Genomic DNA, 20,732 nt, shown 5'->3' with positions numbered 1-20,732 from the left:
TAAAGTTTAACAGTCAACTCTAACTAAAAGATATTAATTGACTTGCTTCCCCAGTAGTGGCGCCTTTTTTTTGGTCGGTTAAGGGATCGATGTCGTTAATTCGACTCCTAACCGAAGCAAAAGAAAAATTTGTAAATCACCGAACTTCTCCTATCACTACTAAAAAGTAGCGGCAGTTGTAAGTACAGGGTCAAACCACAGAGAAGCGAAAAATTAATTTCTTTTTGTATTAGATTTGATTGCAGGAAAAACAGTAAAAATGGGGTTTTGGTTTCGATTTAAGAAAATGCAAGAAAAGTAAATTCCAAGGGATATATTGAATGGTAAATGACTCGTTTAGTTCTCAGTTCAAGTGGCCATTTGATGTAAATTAAATCATTTTTTTTATGCCAAATAACAAGTATTTGAATTATGCATGCATAACTACTTAATTGATCAGAATTAATCGATCTCTACAAGGCCGACTATCAATTAATCCAAACCAAATCGAGCATCCTAATCTGTAGTAAATGCTGGAAAGACTGTGCCTTAACTAGCCTACATGCTCTTAGATGCAATTGGATACTTAGTGGCCATAAAAAACTAGAAACACATGCATGAAGATCAAGGATTCAACTATGTTGATTAAGTATTAGAAAAGCCATGTTCAAATAATCAAAGTATTCTTTAAATATAGATTAAACGTGCAATGAAAAGACTCAAGGTCAGCCTATACACCTAAGCATGCTCATCTAATTTGTGCTACAGGGGTAAATTCAAAGCATGGATAGATTACAAGGATAGTGCGAGCTTAAATTTAACTAGCAAAGTCATGCAATCGTGATAGGGTCGTCAGTCCAACACACAAAAGAAAATTTAAATCATGCAAGATTAAAGAAAAACATAATTCTAGATTGAAGCACAAAATTGAACATATAACTCATTAAATTACAAAGAACTCTCAATCCAAAAATAATAGAAAATTACCTCATTGATTCATAGACAAACAAATGTAATACAATCCAATACAGATCCATAATCCAGAAAAGTAAATCTAACTTATGATACTGAAAACATAAGGGAAAAGGAGAAATCAAGGCCTCTCCTCGGTCTCCATGAAGAGTGTTGCAATTTTTATGGCCTTTCTCAATACAATTTAGCATATATTTGAGCTAGCAAAAGGAGATATTTATAGAAAATCTGAGGGCAACACTGCAACGCTAGGGTTGAGTGTTGCAACGCTCACTCGCATGCGCGGCTCTCCTTCGTTCGTCAAATTTCATAGCATTGCAACGCTCTAAAAAAGCATTTCAACGCGTGCTACTGCCTTATAGAGTTGGGCTTGAGTGTTGTGCGGCATTGTGACACTGACGTTGGGGGCATTTTGGTCATTTCATGTCCCTTGAAGCTTAGATACTCAAATCTACTCTAAATGGCTTCAAGTTAGCCCCGATCAGCTTCAAATCTCTGATTCTACCTCTTGGTTGCTCGTTACCTACAAAATAGAGAAATAAAAACATAAAATCCACTAACGAGTTCGAATTAAGCTTGGAATAATTGCTCTTTTTTAGAGCTAATAGGGACGTGATCGTCACACAAATAGCTTCAGAGCACAACGTTGTTGATCCATTTACAAATGCCCTCATGGCTAAGGTGTTTAAGGGTCACCTACAAAGTAAGGGTCTCTAAAACAGGTCACATTTAGTTTAGGATAAGTGGAAGATGTTGTATTAGGGGCTTATTATGCCCTATTCTATTATTTTATGTGTACTTTTATATCAATATGACTTTTATGATGTATACCCCACTAGCTTTAGGACAAGCTTGGATATTATTGGGCTTGATGATCTAAATCTCGTAGGTCATGTAGTTTGTAATTGTAATATACAAACATTTTATTTATTTAATAAAATATGAGATTTTTTTTTCCAGTATTTAGTAGCATTAACCCACAAATCAATAAACTAACATTCAAGGTTATCAATTGTAACTTAAATATGTATGTAGAGACATACATGTGGATCATATTTAAGTTATAACCCAAATGGCCTGTAGTAGATGAATAAGGTTGGGTACCTTATCTTGGTGACACTACGAATATGGTTTTCTTTCTAGATGTTACAATTATTGTAAAGTGCTACAAATGTTCTGATCTTGATCATTCATATAAAGACATGTCAGCGGAGGTATTCTACACAAAGAAGTTTGTATAAGTCCGAACCATGAAATGACTAGTCTCATTATATAACATCGTTTATAATAGAGACTTACATTTCACCAGGATGATTATAGGTGACATGACCTGAATCCTGAGTGAGTTGTAAACTCCTGCTTATGAAGGCGACCCTTTGATTTTTATGGGTGAGAGTGGCTAGATCGTTGACTCAATAAGCCCACCATTTTGGGGATTCGTCTGATTAAAGAGCTGGGAACATAGCTACACAAGACGGAATTCACTCCTTCCCTAACGCCTGGGTAAGTAGATAAATTGCTCCCTTAAAGGCTGATTTTGGGCTTGAACAATCTGATGTCACACTATCTCTTAGCCCGAGAGGGGTTTGGTCATAATTGGACTATGACATATTGTACATTAGAGGGATCGGTGGTACTTAAGAAGTTAGATATAACTGCATTAGCAAAACGGTAATTTTTGTCCAGCTGTACTTATGAGCAATTTGTGAAGGCTCATTGCACTATTGACTGGTTATATCCAATGGGCACATAAATATATTTGTAGTACGAAAAGTACAATTATCGGTCTTAGTGGAGTAATAGACAGTTAATTGATGTTGAGTAATTTAACTAAAGGGGTTTGATTAATTATTCAAGTACCATTGGAGCTTCAATATACAGGTCCATAAGATCCTCTTTTAGCTCAATTGAGATTATTGAGAATTAATTTTGGATTAGTTTGAATTATTTAAATTAATTAAGGGATTAATTATATATGATATAATTAATTTAAATCAATTATATGTGATATAATTAATATAATGTATTTGATACATTATAATATAAAGTTTATTATGAGAGGAATTACATATTTGGATATGATTCAAATATTAATAATATGAATTGGATTCATATAATTGCATTAAATATAATTTTGATTTATATTAAATGTTATACATTATTGAGAGAAATACAAACTATAAGTTATATTGTATTTGATGTAATATAAACTATAGATTACGTGCTATATTTTGATATAACATATAGTTATTATATATTTTTTAAAAATTTAAATTGTTTTTAATTTAAATTCAAATTAAAGGGAGTGAATTATTAATATAACTTTCCTCTCTTTTTTCTCTCTGGTTTTTTTACGTGTGGGAGGTTAGTAGAGAAGTGGATCTTCTTCTCCCTTTTGCTGGCCTTTTTATAATTTTTCAGAAGATCTCTCAATAAGAACACACTTCATCTCTTCTAAAACTCTCCCTCTCCCAAAATTTAGCAAAACCCACACCTCTTGTGAATTCTCAACCCCTATGGAGAATATAAAGGATTACCTCTTGGTGGTGGCCATCTTGGGTTGTTGATTTTGTTCGAGGAGATTTGAAGAGTTCGTGACCAGATCGTGAAGGAATTCGTAAAGTTTTTGGCTTCAAGGGTTAGTATGATCCAATCACCTTTTTCTTTCTCTTAAAGCATGCTGTGAATTTTAGAATGAATTTATAATTATATTTTGATTTTTTAAATTTCATTGTTCTGTGAAAAATTAAAAATTGGGCAGATCCCCGCTTCCATTATGGAACTTCACAGTTCCTTAAAAGATAAGAGCTAAAAAAATGTTGAAAATAAATGCTTTTGATGTAGAATGATTGGGCAGTTGTCACGTACCTATCGTATGTCAAAATATGTAGTTGATCTCTATCAAGCCTCTCTGAAAGAAAAAGGAAAATATGCTGGAAGCAAAAGTCATTTTGATATTAGGTTCTGCAAACTTGATTGAAGGACTTGGAAAAGAAAATATTATTTTTCCTAAAAGAACAAAATTTACAATTGACAATGCATTGTTCTCTAGTCAATTAAAGAGAAATCTACTTAGTTTTAAAGATATACGTTGCAATGGTTATCATATTGAGACTGATAGGAAAGAATAATATGGAGTATCTGTATATCATATCTACTGTCTCATATGAAAGAAAGTATATTGGAAGAGTTGCTTGCTTTATCTTCTAGATTATATTATACTCATATATGAGTAATTGAAACATATGCAACAATGATCCTAAAAGTTCATAAATCAAGACATATTTACAATTTAGCATGATAGATTAGGTCATCTAAGGTCTATAATGATGAGAAGAATTATTAAGAATTCAAATGGACATCTATTAAAGAGCCAAAAGATTCTTCAACCTAATGAATTATCATGTGATATTTGCTCTCAAGTAAAATTGATAATCAGACCATCAGTAGCTAAGATGGGAATTGAATCCCTTACATTTTTAAAAAACGAATTCATGGTGATATATGTGGACCTATTAACCTATCAAGTGGACCATTTAGATATTTTATGATATTAATAGGTGCATCCCACAGATGGTTACACGTGTGTTTATTATCAAGTTGAAATGTTGCATTTGCAAAATTACTCACTCAAATAATTAAGTTAAAAGCACAATTTCCTGATTATACAATTAAGACCATTCATCTTGATAATGCTGGTGATTTACATCTCAAGCTTTTGATAATTATTGTACGTCAATTAGGATAAGTGTTGAACATTCTGTAGCTCATATTCATACACAAAATGTTTTAGGACAATCATTCATAAAACATTTTGTAGTTAATTGCTAGACCATTGCTTATAAGAGCTAAGCTTCCTACATCTATATGGGGACATGCTATTTTGCATGTGGTGTCACTTGTACACATTAGGCCAGTAACTTATCATAAGTACTTGCCAGTATAATTAGCTTATGGTCATGAGCCAGATATTTCCCATTTGAGAATTTTTGGATGTGTAGTATATGTTCCAATTGCTTTACCACAACGTGCTAAGATGGTCCTCAAAGAAGGCTAGGAATATATGTTGGATATGATCCTATAAATTATTAAATATCTTGAACCTCTGACGGGTGATGTATTTACTGAACAATTTACTGATTGTCATTTTAATGAGACAAATTTTCCAATATTAGGGGGAAGAATTAAAAATTTGAAAAAAGAAATTACATGGAATACATCGTTATTGTTTCATTTAGATCCTTGTACAAATCAATGAAAACTTGAAATTCATAAAATAATTCATTTGTGAATATAGTAAATCAGTTACCAGATGTATTTATAAATGCTAAGAAAGTGACTAAGTCACATATACCAGTTGTAAATGCTCCATTAGATGCAGTAAGTTGTCACTAATGGGTCTGGGATATGCCAAAAGCGTGATAAACCATTTGGTTCCATAGATAAAAATCCTCGAAAAAGAAATAGTCAATAAATGTCTCAGTTAAGAATATGAATGTTCTAGAAGAAATCCTAGATATGAGCATAAGGATACTGATGCAAATGAGGGTAATAATGAAATCTCAATAAATTATGGAATCATATAAGTTGACAACATTTTTGCATATAATATTACTCACAATATTATTTATGAAAGTGAGTATGAAAAATATCAACATAGAAATGATTGACTTATATGGAAAGAATCAATCCAATATATATAAGGGAAATTATTTCAAATGGTAAAATTGTTTGAAAATATTTACTAGATATAGCAAAATTTTAGAACTACCAATGATAAACGTTGATAGACACTGATAGACTTCCATCAGTGTCTATCAATGTCTATCGGCATCTATCATTGATAGTTCTAAAGTTTTGCTATCTTTTGTAAATATTTTGGTTCATTTTTATATATTTAAAAACAACTCTATATATAAACCCATTTTTCAAATTGTGAGGACTTGTAGTCCAAACATCAGAGAATGTTAAATATGTGTGATACAAGTGAAGTATCTATAAAATAAATAGAGTGAAGTCACAAGATATAAAGCGAGACAAATCCCACAATAATTCTTACAATAGATTGGTATTAATTATGAGAAAACATATTTTCTAATGATTGAAATACAATACCATGAGATATTCAATGTATCTGATTGTGTATGAAAAGTTTAATATACATCTTATGGATGCAATTATACCACATCTATATGAATCTCTTAATAATGATATTTATTTATGAAAATTTCTGAAGGAATTAAAGGTATAATTTAAATATTAGTGAATTATATATATCATGGAGATTCTTATTAAATATTCCTAATGAATATGATATAATCGTCGTATTCAATATTTGTTGGTATAAGGATACAAAAATAACCCTATTTGTCCATATCTTTTTATAAAGAAATCACAACCTGAGATTTACCATATGTTGATGATTTGAGTAGAAACTCCTGAAGAGATTTAAAAAAACAATTGAATTTCTTAAGAAAGAAATTGAGATGATAAATTTTACCTTAGCTTGTAAATAAAGTATAGAGCAAATGAAATTGCATCGATTTATACATTAAAGATCTTTTGTTGATTATTTAAATACTGAAAATTATAGATGTCCAGAATTATAGATGTCTGACATGTTAAGATAACCATATTTATTTTGTAGGAATATTTTTCAAGGTATTTGGAAATACTTGGATAACTGTGTTTGTTTTATAGGATTTCTATTTGAGAATGTCTTAAATTTACATAATGTTTCAAGAATGCCCTTGCAGCTATTAATTAATTTATAATTAATTTTATATAATTTGAACTTATATAACAAATTTATTTTTATTGATTTGAATTTCTTTTAAATTAATATAGTTTTATTATGTTATTTGTTATTTTTCTCAAAAAAATAATATATATTAATTTAATATTTGTTATAAAATAAACATTAATTTGAATTTAAATTTGAATATCTTTCTAAAAAATAAAAACAACTACAATATAACTAATGAGAGTGAAATACGTAGTAGATAGTATCTATTTTGATTATAAAATGGAAATAAAGAAGAGTGATATATATATGGAAAAAAAAGTTAAGAAAGTAAAAAGCGGATGCTCTTAACATAGGAATCCATAAAACCCATGTTCAGGAGGGCATCCAAAATTTTCGAGATGCCCTCCCTAAGGACATCCTACGAGCCCGAAAATCTTTAGATATCTGGACATCTTACATTACCGCAAACACGATAATAATCTTGATTTTCTATGAAACAAATGACCCCTGAATATTGTGGGTAAAAAAAATTATGGTAATTGATTTAACTTTATTCTACATGATAATTACAAACATATAGACAATAGTTGTTGATTATATTATTATTTTTTAAAAAAAGGTAGTCGATTAATTTTATCTTTATTTCTGCATGTATACAATTAATATATTGTACTTAAATTTACTAAAGATTCAAAAAGAATTTATATTTATATATGTGTGTGAGAAAATTTTGAATAGAATGCTTTCAAGTGCACTACAAATTAAAATTATACGTATTTAAATGGATTGTAAAATAAAAGAATTATAAATAAAAATAATATATACATATAAAAAAAAGAAAAATACAAATGAATCGCTGGAGTCTAATGAAAGTAACCTTTTTTATTTTTCCAATGTGAAATTGTAGAACATTATTAAAATTTGTTCCCTTAAATTATAGCATTTAGATTTATCTAGATCCTTATTGAATAATTTACGCTTAAAAATATTTTTAAACTCCTAAAAATGCAATCAAAAAATACATTTAGAGAGTGTTTGAGGTGTTGATTTGATTGTTATAGTCGCTGATTATTATACTTTGTGAGTTATAATAATCTGTTTTTAAGTTACCGATTATTTTCTTTTAGATAGAAAATAGTAAACACGAAAAGAAAGAAGAAAAGAAAGAATGAATAGAAAATAGAAGCCACTATAAATTTGAAATTGGAGGCAAAAATATGAAATGGACTCCAATATATTGAATTTAAATGGGCGTCCATTGGTTGAACGGTGTTGAAAAGAAACACCGTGATGCGAAAGGCCAGCGTTTGGTTGGCAGTGGTGGAGCATCTAAAGGTTGGAAGTTAAAGCATCCATTCAAGTATATAACTCCACGTTTTCATGTTATGAGGTTGACAAATAAATCATACAAATCCATTCAAATCATCTACATACAAATAAATCAATATCTCAAACAAGTTTGGTTCACGAGAATTGACTTACACTTCTTCTTTTAAGATTAAGGTCGATCTTGAACTAGACATTGTACTTTCATTAGTTAGCCCGACCTCAAGTTATCAGACACATAGGGTATTGGCCTTGGTTTGCCCACCAACAACTTTCCACTTGGGAAATACATAACCACCTTTTCTGGAGCAGGAACCTGAACGAGCGCAACAACTGGCGCCTTTCAATATTTTTTTATGGCATGAATCCTATCAAGCGTTAGAGAAATTCCGGTCTGTCAGTGGAGGCCTTGGTGAAATAATAGAATAATAATAGTACTTTGATTGCTTAGCGGAGGCCCACCGTATTCTCAGTTATAGTCAGAGGTCTCCTTCCTCACCTAACTACCTTTCCTTTTCTATTTCACCTCCAGTCCACAGAGATTCATTTCACCGATGCGAAGAAGTCCTCTCGAGACCGTTCTGTCATTCACGTCCTCTGATCGGTACGAAAGACGTTCGGAAGTGAATTCGACCTTTGATTGAATCTATATCAGTGCTAGCAACCGTAGAACCAATCCATTCTCGTAACCATTGTAATTAAAAAAAGAAGTAAAAACTTAATTAGTTTGTAATTAGAGTATATATATCTTTATTTAAGGAATCAAAAGTTTGAATTTTCATATTTCTATTTATTATTGGAGTAGAAAAGAGAGAAAAAAATCAATAGTTGACCAAATTTAATTCATTACAATAAATTAGCGGATGAATTTAGGATATTGATAGTGATAATATATAAGAAAGTTATTTAATCCAAAGTGAGCTAATCAACTAGTATATGGATTATTAATGACCCAAAAATGTATTGTTCAATTTCCTATCTTGATTATACTAAAAAAACACTTTGTATAAAAAAAATGGTTGCACTGACAGTCATTATTTTTTCCATAGTATTTAACTAAAATTTACCATGATTAATTAATTATATACTTTATTTTATTTTATTTTATTACACTTTTAATACAATAACTATAAATGGAAAATTGAATCACCGACCTTGAGATCAAGTATAGACCAAGAATACATATTATGGTCAAAAAGTTTAAAAAGGAAGTTTGAACGGATAGTTTAGTTTGCATTTCTAAAATATTTGTAAAAATGTGTAAATTTGCAAATGCAACATTTTTTCTTTCAAAATTTCAAATATAATATCTGTTAAAATCAATTAATCAATATTTTTAATTAATAATGATAATTTTATATTTTTATTTATGGGATAGTAGCTATCCGTTTACATTAATTTTAACATTCAATAGTAACAAACTTACCTCGATAATAATTGACATAACTTTTCTTTTAGAGATTGAATATTTGATCACGATCGTCACAATTGCTGTACTAAAAAAATAACCAATGATAACCATCACTATTTAACTACCGGATGAAGTCAGTTATGAATCATCTCCAAAAATACCTTTCACTTCTATTAAAAATAAATATTCATTGATATTTATATCATTTATTTGGTAGAATTGTTAATAATATTAATATATATTGATAATTCATTCAGTATATTGAAGAATATATGGAAAAAAAATAAATAAGAAAAGACTAACACTAAGTCAAGCAAGCATCTAAATTAGCCTAAAATTAGGGGTAACTTGGTGATATAGTGGATATCAACTTGAGTTTGTAAAACAACCTAGCGAAATGACCCCGTGACAATGCCTTTGTCATGATATCAATAGGTTGTTGATAGTAGAGATAGATCGTAAGATGAGGGGAGTCGATAGTAGACAATGTCAATAACAAAAGTTTTGTTACTTATCTTTTTTATTTGAATATTTTTAGTATTGATAATTTATGAACTTCTAACCTAAGAAAAAGAACAAGCCCATTACAATTAAGCTATGTTAATAATTTCCTTTTTGTTATGTTTAGTTTTGTAATTTTTTGGTTTTTTGTGATGGTAGAGCTAATCCAAATCTTGGAATAAAACAGTACATATAAGATGATGAAATGTGTCACAACTTATTTCTATTGAAATAAGCATAAAGTTTTGATTATATTGTATAAAAGTGACACTTTGATCAAAATTTTCATTTAATTTTCATAACTAAACCAGTGATTGATAACAAGTAGCTGATCACATCATTTATATGAAATGGCAAAATTGGTGATATATATTAATCTAGCAATCAATTATCTCAAAATAAAAGAAAAAGCAAAATGATAGATATAAGATAAATAGATAATGATGAGATTTTGGTAAATCCTGCCAAAAAAGAAAAATAATAAAAGCCCACTTCATTTATTTATTTATTACTATTTAAAACAAAAACCTTGTTGAAATCTCCTAATTTGAATCCCTAATCTCAATTTGGATAACGTTTTAGAGTATGTTAAGGAAATTACGAAATTAGCCTTTAAGAAAATGTAGAGAATTGAATTCTAAATTCCTGTATCGAGAAAAAAAAAACGTTTTTTAAACCATTCATTTTTATTTAAATTCTTTTGATAAAACCTAGTTATAATACTGAAAAACTATATTTTGAGTAGTTGTCAAACTATTCAAATTTTTTTAAAATAATTTATTTTCAAAATTAAATATTTAAAAAATCAATCAAAATACACCCTAAATCTTACTCAAAATTTATGGAATAATTAAAAAAACTTAAATGAATTAGAAACAACTAATTAAAAACAAATCGACAAACTAAATATAAATAAATCAAAACACAAAAACAAAAAGCAAGAAAAATCAATTTGAATTCATTATCAGTATAATCTCTCCCTTAAAAAACTAAGGGCTATTCATCTCCCACACACATTTATTATCTTAAAAATCCCTAGCATTCATATAAATATCTTGTGTACTAAAAATAATACTACAACTTTGAGCCTCACAAATACCTTAAACTTGATCGAATCTTTTTACCAATAATTTTTTTATCATGTACCAAGTTCAAGAGGCAACCTCTAATCATCATCGAAGAAGTTGTATGTATATTTCTATGTCCTCGTTTTTAATTTTGCACTCAAAGTCTAAGTTGTGAAACTTGGAATTGGCCAAAAACAAACAAATAATCTCAATACACCAAACAAGAAGTGACGGTCAATTAAATTGAGGTAACATGAGTTTCTATTTTACTTGTGAGGTTTCTTGATTTTTTCAATATGGGACCTTCAATATAATTAGAACACGAATTATTATTAAATCCGTTTGTTAACTATTTTGTTTTTTGTTTTTGTTTTTAAAAATTAAGTATATTATTAGGCCATGTTGATGTATTTGGTGGGCTCGAGAAGATTACACCAAGACCCAAACTGAAAAACTCAATCAGCTCAAACCAGCTAAAGGAAACCTTTCTCTGAAAAACCGTGCGCTAAAAGCAAAATCTGTGTGAAGGCTTAATACCTTATACATTGATGGTAGGGATTAAACCTAGGCAATTACACAATCAGATTGCCTTGAATGACTATCTTTCATTTTTCTTTCTTTCAGATCAGAGAGCTCGAGAGAGAAGAGAGAAAAGGAGGGGAAATATTGTCTGTTTATCTTGAGGAAGAAAACTGAGAAAGGGGTGATGATTTAGTAAGCAAGAAATGCAAAAGGAAGAAGAAGAAGAAGACCAATCTTTAACGTGGTTCCACAATAACAAGGCCTACATCCACTTAGGAGCTGATTTGTTATTCAGTCTTGGAGAGATTTTTGGGTACAGATAAGTTGGCAAGAAGAACTTTTATTTTCTCAGTACATTTATGAGCTTAGTTATGATGTATATTTATAGAGCTTTACTAAGTAGTTATAAAGACTTGTAAAGTTTAATTTTAGCATGTTCTCCTTAACACATGAACACTATTTTCATTTCCAAATCTCTTCCTAAAAAGTAACTTTAAAAAAATTGTTTGTTTTTGGAATTTGGCTACAAATTCAACCAATGTAGTAAAGAAAGATGTTAATCATCCAAAGAAACGTGAATAAAATAGACTTAATTTTTAAAAATAAAAAATCAAATGATTACCAAATGAGACCTAAATTTTAGTGGACAAAATTTTACCACCGAATCGAAAAATTTATTAGAGTTTGTTGATGTTCAAATCAATGAGTTTGAATCCATAAAGCACAAGCCTAACAATGAATCTAGTCACCAATCTTGTATCAAATCGGAAGAAATCTACTATACGCTAAATGTTGCTGCTCTTATTGCACAATTGAACTCACTCTCACAAGTGTCCTGTTCGTCAATTTGTTGTACATCAATTCGAACTCTATCACTTCATGACGTCAATCCACTTGTTCACTAGAATCTTCAAGAAATTTGTTTGCAGAAAAACACATAAAATTCCAAAAGTTTTGAAATTCAATTTTGGATGAAAAGAAAATTAATATATGATGACATTTGGAAAGATTTAGTTGAAATTGTAATATATAAATTAAAAGTTTAGATATCGTTTCGTAATTATTTGATTTTTCCGTTTCTAATTTCTGAAAGTTTTTAATTTTTATTTTGTTATTACTTTTTACTCATGTTATAAAAAATTAAGTTTCATTTTTTGAAAATTGAAAAAATATTAGTTTTAAAAAATTTATTTTTATTTTTGAAATATAGTTAAATATTCCATTCTTTTACTTAAAAATATAAACTATCGTAAGAAATTGGAAGGAGACAACTCTAATTTCAAAGTTCATTTTCATTTATTGATAAAAAAATTATTTAAAATAGAAAAAATAATGTGTTTGGTAATTTTTTCTAAAAAATGTTTTGATATATAAGTTTGTTTGGTTTGTTATATACTAAAAGTAGTTTTATTAATGTCAAATTACTATAAAGTACGATTATAAAATACTATGAACTAATAATTTTAATAATGGTTGTCGAAGTTGGTCAATGTTGAGTTTTGACAAAATATTAAAAGTGCAGTTGTCTTACATTGAAAAAGTTCAAAGAAGTTATGGATTCCAAACACTATAAAAGGAGTCTATGTATTTGGTTTCAAATTGTCCAAATTAGAAAAGGTTTAGGTGTGTTAACTCTAGTTAAATTCTCATATGTATTCTCTTATTTGAGAGTGAGATTAAAGAATGCGAGTAGTATCCCTATTCAACTAGCACCATTCTCCTTGAAGAGAAAAAAAACAGACCAACTGATTCATCCAGATTCATTGTGGCCATACTTTTTTTTTCAATAATTTTTTTTTTGCCATTTTTCAAAATGGATATTTAAATATGGTTATTCATTCCAATTTTCCAAAACAATAGTTTTAGGTCCAATAGGGTGTTTATTTGGCCCACTTGATACGCTCTCCACATGTAACTAAACATAATATTCTATTTAGACTAATTTAGGGTTTACTTTATTATTATTTTTTTTAATGATGGAAATCTAACCTTCAACTTATAGAAAAATAAAACATGCCAAATATTATTGAACTAAGTTCACTTTAGCAATTTATTTCAGTTACTTTATAGTTCTTTTAATTGACCCAACATATAAGACTATTTAAAGCCTCTATTTGTGTAAATGTAAGAGATTAGACGTTACAGTGAAATGAAACTTTGGAGAGGTTCGTCTCTTTGCTCCAAACTGAAAGCATGTTGCATTCTATAGCTTAGATTACACATCCATTTTAAAATTTTGATTACTCATCAGTCTTTGTGTTGTGTATTCTTATAAAAGTTTATCTAAAATACTTGTAGTTGAATTGAGTACATCACATCTCTTAAAATATGTTTATAGTAAATAGAAAGAATTTGTTGAAATCTTTAACATTCTTATTTGATTACTCACCACTAGACTCCACGATTAATATCCTTAAAATGAAGAATTAGAGTCAAATCGAGTAACTCAACTAACGTACAATATTTATTAGCGACTAGTAAATCTATGATTCAAATCCCGTCATTCTTATTTATTAAAACCATGATGTTGAGATCTGAGGTAGAAGAAAAAAAAAGGGAATCCAAAAGGCCACGTGGCAGTTTGTGCAAGACCAATCAAATGATGAAACGGATAAGCTTACCATGATCACCAACCATGGCAATCGCCATCACCAAGAACACTCCAACGAAATCGGAAACTCAGCAATGAGTGTCGCCGTCGCAACATCTCTGCTTTCTTACTCCGTCCATTCCCCCCGTCGCCTCCGATTATTCAAGCCTAAACCATCCTCCATTTCCCTTTCAATTTCCCCTCCTAAACCCACCCAAACCGGCGTCATCATCATCGGAGCCGGTCTGGCCGGCTTGGCCGCCGCCACCCACCTCCGCTCCAAAAACATCCCGTTCCTCCTCCTCGAAGCCTCCGACGGCGTCGGTGGCCGTGTCCGCACCGACCTTGTTGATGGCTTCCTTCTGGACCGCGGCTTCCAAATCTTCATCACCGCATACCCTGAAGCGCAATCCCTCCTCAATTACAAATCCCTCCGCCTCCAAAAATTCTACTCCGGCGCCCTTGTCTACTACGATCGCCAATTCCACACAGTCGCCGACCCTTTGCGCCATTTCATTGACTCTCTTGGTTCTCTATCCAATCCAATTGGCTCTGTTTCTGACAAATTGCTCATTGGGCTTACCAGAGCCAGAGTCCTTGCCAAGTCCGATGAGGAAATTTTCACAGCCGATGAAGCTTCCACCATGAATTTTCTGAGGGAAAGAGGATTTTCTGATTCTATAATTTCCCGATTCTTCCGGCCGTTTTTTGGTGGGATTTTCTTCGATACCCAATTGGAAACTTCCTCCCGATTGTTTAATTTCATTTTCAAATGTCTTGCTCTAGGCGATAATACTCTTCCAGCCGACGGAATCGGCGCAATTCCTCAACAATTGGCGGCGAATCTCCCGCCGGAGACCATTTTACTGAATTCCAGAGTGGTCTCTGTCGATTTCGACGAGAACTCCAAATCGAAATCGCCGATTGTGAAGTTACAGAGTGGGGAAATTATAAGATGCGAAATGGGGGTGATTGTGGCGGTGGAGGAACCGGAGGCGGAAAGATTACTGGCTGGAAAACGGAAAATGGGGAACCGGAAACCGCCTAGGAGCACGGTGTGTGTGTATTTTACGGCAGATCGAGACAGGATTCCGGTGAAGGAACCGGTTCTGTTTCTGAATGGGTCGGGGAAGGGGATCGTGAACAATATGTTTTTTGCGACGAACGTGGCGCCGTCGTATGGGCCGCCGGAGAAGGTGCTGGTGTCGGTGTCGTTGATCGGGAAATTTGAGGGTGTTGAAGATGAGGATCTGACGGCTGAGGTAATTCGAGAGATGTCAGATTGGTTTGGGGAATCGACGGTTGAGGGGTGGAAGCATTTGAGGACGTATAGGATTGGATTTGCACAGCCGAATCAATCTCCACCGTCAGATTTGATGAAAGATCCAACGGTGGAGAGTGGGTTGTATGTGTGCGGTGATTATTTGACATCTGCCACATTCGACGGTGCTTTGGTCTCCGGGAGGAAAGCGGTTGAAGCTTTGGTCAGGGACAGGGCTGTCATTTATGTTTGAGTTTTAAGAGATCAACCCTTTTTTTTTAATGTTTTATTTAAATTGTATAAAGCATCATTTTTTGGGAATTTTTTTTTTTTATACTTTGGGTTGTATATTTCTAAACTAATATTTATATAATTTAAATTATAAACTAACCAGTATATCAATTTACGAAACTTTAGATTATAATTGATACAATTATAACATTTTAATTTAAATTGATATAATTATAATCGTATCAATTTTAACTCATAATTTAGCATTTTAGATTTTTTTCCAAGACTTCTCGGAGCTTTCAATAACTTTAAAAGTTTCGCCTTCTAAGTCTTATTCAAATCTTTAGGAGAGTTATATTTTAGAATTTCAAAACTTTAAGAAAGTTATGTTCTTCAGATCTTTAGAGTTTGAATCCTCTGGTTTTCAGAGTCTCAAAATTTTAGAATTTTTAGCCTTTTGATATTCAAAGTTTTAGAAGCTCCAGGGCTTCAGAGAGCTACATTTTTTTGGATCTTCAAAGCTTGAAGATTTTCTTCTTCCAATCTCTAAAAAGTAAAGGGTAAGACTTCTGTTGATTTGGGCTTGTGCTTGATAATCTTTTGGGCTCAACAATTGAACTTGGACTAAGGCTTAGGCCAAAGTTGGGCCTGGGTCCAATATTTTATTTCACCCACTTTTGCACCATGGGCTTTAAATTGGGGTAGACTTTGTACTTGAACTACTTTAATTACTCGATTTGATCAAATTTATAATTTCAAGCCCAATTAGACTATTAGCCAAGTTTATCATGCTTCAAGCTTTTGAATTTAATAAGCCTATCATCGTGATTAAATGGTTAGGAAGGAGACACATAACATTTCTTTAATTTTTCATTTATTTGTCTACAATTTAAGGACACAATAATTCTTAATTGACCCTATATTTAATAAATTGACTTTTGTTTTAATAACGTGATATCTTGTGATTGGCGTTTCAAGTAAACTTCTAAAGTATCATGCTTTTAGTCTACAATCATTCATGCAAATCTTATACATATGTAGGCTTCAAGTGTTAGAATTAATGCATAGGTGATTTTTAAAGAAACAAACTGAGAGTCTAAATTGAGTCAATTAAATTATATGTCTCACACAAACATGATAAAATGAAAGGAATACATTGATGGAATTTTTAATTCAAAATTTTAATTATAAACCTCCAAAAGTTTAGGAGTATAAAATTGATATCTTCCTGCTTCTTACCATTTATCAATTCAAATACAAGATTGCCAAAAACGAAAAACATACCAAACCCAGTGTCAACGATATTAAAATCATTAGGCCAATAAAGAAAAAATATGCAGGCCAACCAACTGCAGTAACAAATTCCCCTATTAGCAGAATGATTTTCTTTTATTGGTAAACAACAGAAATAACTCAGTCAGAGCCAAACTAAAACAACAACCAGCCAAGATATAGAAATAGACATACCACAAACACACCGACAAAGAGTTGCTCCACAGAAATAACCATACAGAACAATGAACACACAACCAACACCCAAGAACTGCCACTCCACATTGATTTCCAGTAAAAGAAGTTAAGATGCAGCAGGACCAAAGGCCTAAGAGGTAGAGGCAATGTCAAGCTCGGGTAGAGACAAGCTTAACAGATGAATAAGAATGTCAATAGTGTACCAATGCTCAGTAAGAGTGCGAATGATGCCACTCAGGTTCCACGACTTAATGGAGAGAATTTGCAAAATAGGAGTACTAATATCAATAGGAATGAGAAGGCCTCCCCTAGGAACACAGAATGCTGCAGGTAACGGTGTCTCATCAACCTTAAGGGGAAGAATGTTAGGAATGATGTCAGACATATGAGACCCTTAAAATAACTTGTAGCTTAAGTTGATAGATTTTGCAGCAGGGTCAGGAGCATCTATCGAGGTCATAATAGTGGGGCATTGAGACAACATAATACCGAGACAAGGAAAACAAATAGGGAGTTTGATGACAAAGGAATCAACATGAAACAACAACTGATTATAAACAAATACCCCAAAATTAAACTGTGAGCCAATGCCAATTTGATACAAAAGGCTTGCAAGAGTAGGAGAAAGGCCAGACCATAAGTAGAAGAGCACCAATTTGCAATACTGATCTTGTGAAGAATGACATACTTCACACTTAAAGCAACAGTTGATAATTGGCAAACTGAGGCCAAGTAGAACAAATGCCTCTGGTCAATTCAGACACCAAGACTTCAGTAGACAGGTGAGGTTAAGCAAAAGCAGGCGACTATTCACGCTCTAGAAACTCATTGATAATCGAGGGAGAAATAGTAAAGCAGACACCACGAACATGCACCTTACTGTACTCAACACTACCAGGATCACCGAATGAAACATGAAGATTGACAATGAATTTGCGAATAAGATAAGGATAGAAGTGTTGGAGATGATGCCCTAAACTCTCGTGTCCTGTAGTTTGTAAACACAGATTTGAACAAATGCTTGTGATGTATAATATATGATATTTTATTCACACTTTTGTCTATGAACATTGGATGTTTTATTTGCTTTACCACAAACCAATAAACTAAAATCCCTGGTTGTCGTTTGTAACTTAAGCATGTATGTGGAGACATACAAGTAGATCATGTTTTATGTGATAACCAAAATGGTCTGTAGTATATGGATATAGGAGGGAAACCTTATCCTCATAACCCTACGGATGCGACCAGTTTTGTAGAATAGTTACAAGTGTAGTGACTTGCTATAGATGGTCAGATCTTAATCATTCATGTGGGGACATGCGAGCGGGGGTGTCCTATACAAAGAGTTTGTATAAGACTGGACCACGAAGTGTTAAAGTCTCGTCATATAACGCCGTTTATGACCGAGACTTCACTTCACTAGGATGACCATAGGTAACATGACCTCAATCCTGAGTGAGTTGGGAACTTCTACCTTTGAGGGCGGTCCTTTGATTTGTATGGGTGCGAGTGGCCAGATCGCCGACTCAAACCTACCACTTTGGGGATTCGTCTGATTTGGGAGCTGAAAACTCAGCTACACAAGATGGAATTCATTCCTTCCTTGAAGCAGGGATAAGTAGATAGATTGCTCTCTTAAAGGCTGATCTTAGGGCTTGAACGATGTGGCATCACACACATTCTCATGGCTCGAGAGGTGTCCATACATAGTAAGACTATGTTGTATTGTTTATTAGAGAGATCAGTGATACTTAAGGAGTTAGATGTAACTATAGGGGCAAAACGGTAAATTGGCCCAGTTGTACTTACGAGCATTTGTGAAGAGCTATCGTACTGTTGATTGGTTATATCCGATGGATACAGAAATATATCTGCGGTAAGAAGAGTTCAGCTGTCGGTCTTTAATGGAATGTCTGGCAGTTAACAAATGGTGGATCTCGTGGCTAAAGAGTTTATTCATGTATCGTCGGAGCTTCAAGCCATAGGTCTATAAGGTCCCCTTGGTAGCTCAATGGATTCAAGATAAGAATCAGTTTTGGGTCAGCTTGAAATGTTCAAATTGACAAGAGGGAGTTTGATTATATATGATATGATTGAACTAGTTAATTATATATGATATGATTGACTTTATGTATGAGATACATTATTTGGAGGAAAATGATATAAATATGATTTATATCAAGTGGAGGAGAAAAGAGTATGGTTAATGTATTGCATATGATGTGATATTAAACCATAGGTTAATGAATATAATATGATTATATTTATTATTTTTAATTGGACAATTATAGGATAACTGTGCCGGTGTTTTCTCCATAACCGTGTAATAGTGGGAGGTTTCATTCAGTTTTCGTAACTAAAGAATAAAATGAAAATCATTTTCATTTTGCAAAGAGATTGGTCATTCGCTCACGTATGGTGTATAAAGCCTATCGTATAGCAAACCGAGAGACTACACAATAGCTCAACGTTTCTACATGATCGTATGCACACACACTTCTTTCTAAACGATCACATAGGATTTGCTAAACGATCGTTTAACTCTTTCCTAAACGATCGCGCTCCCGAGCGTTTACTAAACGATCATCTATATGATCGCAACCTATTTACTAAATGATCGTGTACTGCTTCGTAAACGATCAAGCATTGTCTATAAAATAGACTCGATATTCTCCTACTTTCTTGGTTGTGGTATATGATTTTCCTTCCTCCTTCCCTCTGCCAAATCCAACAGAGCTTACACCTCCTAGATTCTCACACCGAGAATATCGATGGTTCTAAGTGGTGGTGTCATCCCTATTGTTGTGTTCGTGTGGAGGCCATTCATGGGTAGACGATCGGTGATTTGGTGAATGATTGCTTAGACATTCCAACGAGAGCGAGAAGAGCAGTCCCTGTTCGAGAGCGAGATTTCGGTGAAGAAAGGTTCTTCAACTGGTATGTTTTCTTGTTCTCTTGTAATTTAGTTCTCAAAGCATGTCGGTAAAATGTTGTTTATTACATATCTATTTTGTTAGAATGTAAATGCGGTAATTCTGTCACAATGAGTTTGGAACAATCCGCTTCCACTCAGAGGTACTCTTGTATAAGTGTTCCTTTAATTGGTATCAGAGCCAGGTTCTGATATTACAAATTCATTGATGAAAATAATTGAATTTACTTTCTCGGTGGGTAAAAACATGTCTACTCTCTGTTTAAGTGTTAAATAGTTTGTGGATGTGGAATTAATGGAGTTTCTGGGATGAAACCTCTGGATTGTTTAATTCTTTTATATTTGAAGTTAATTGTAAGGGCCCTTACATTTTTGGGCATATTAACTGCTATCAAGTTTGTAATTTCAAAGAGTTTGAGTCTGTGAGTCGTTCGTGAAGAAGCTTCAAGGCAAGGGTTGCTGTTCTTCGAGGATGAAGACGACTAAGCGTTGGTCGGGTCGAGTAAAAGATGGGGTAGATGATCGTTGAGTATCGGATACTCGAGAGTTGGTTAACGCGCGCATACTAGACGATCGTGTAGCTCAGCAAGCTTCATCGCTTAGTTCCTGACTATATGATCGCGGAGTAAATCATTTACGTAAGCGCTTGTTAAGTGATCGTCTAGATGATCGGGCTTCACAACTACGTTGTCGTTTAAATGATTGTTTAGAACTTGCGTGT

General features: G+C 32.4%; 1 protein-coding gene across 1 annotated transcript; it reads left to right on the top strand.

Annotated features, from left to right (window-relative positions):
- The first annotated feature begins 13,782 nt into the window (after positions 1–13,782).
- Positions 13,783–15,765, top strand: LOC120091759 (FAD/NAD(P)-binding oxidoreductase family protein). The gene has a single exon (XM_039049880.2). It carries the CDS (start codon positions 14,147–14,149, stop codon positions 15,626–15,628), a length of 1,482 nt encoding a protein of 493 aa, XP_038905808.1. The 5' UTR covers positions 13,783–14,146; the 3' UTR covers positions 15,629–15,765.
- Positions 15,766–20,732: the final 4,967 nt, after the last annotated feature.

Source organism: Benincasa hispida, chromosome 11, assembly GCF_027475165.1.
Source record: "Benincasa hispida cultivar pf3 chromosome 11, pf3_genome.v1.1, whole genome shotgun sequence".
Classification (NCBI taxonomy): Eukaryota; Viridiplantae; Streptophyta; class Magnoliopsida; order Cucurbitales; family Cucurbitaceae; genus Benincasa; species Benincasa hispida.
Note: the sequence above shows the minus strand (reverse complement) of the source record. Positions and strands in the feature narration are given on the sequence as shown.

Coding starts and splice junctions, on each gene's coding strand:
- LOC120091759 (XM_039049880.2), top strand. CDS start 14,147: ATGATCACCAACCATGGCAATCGCCATCACCAAGAACACTCCAACGAA.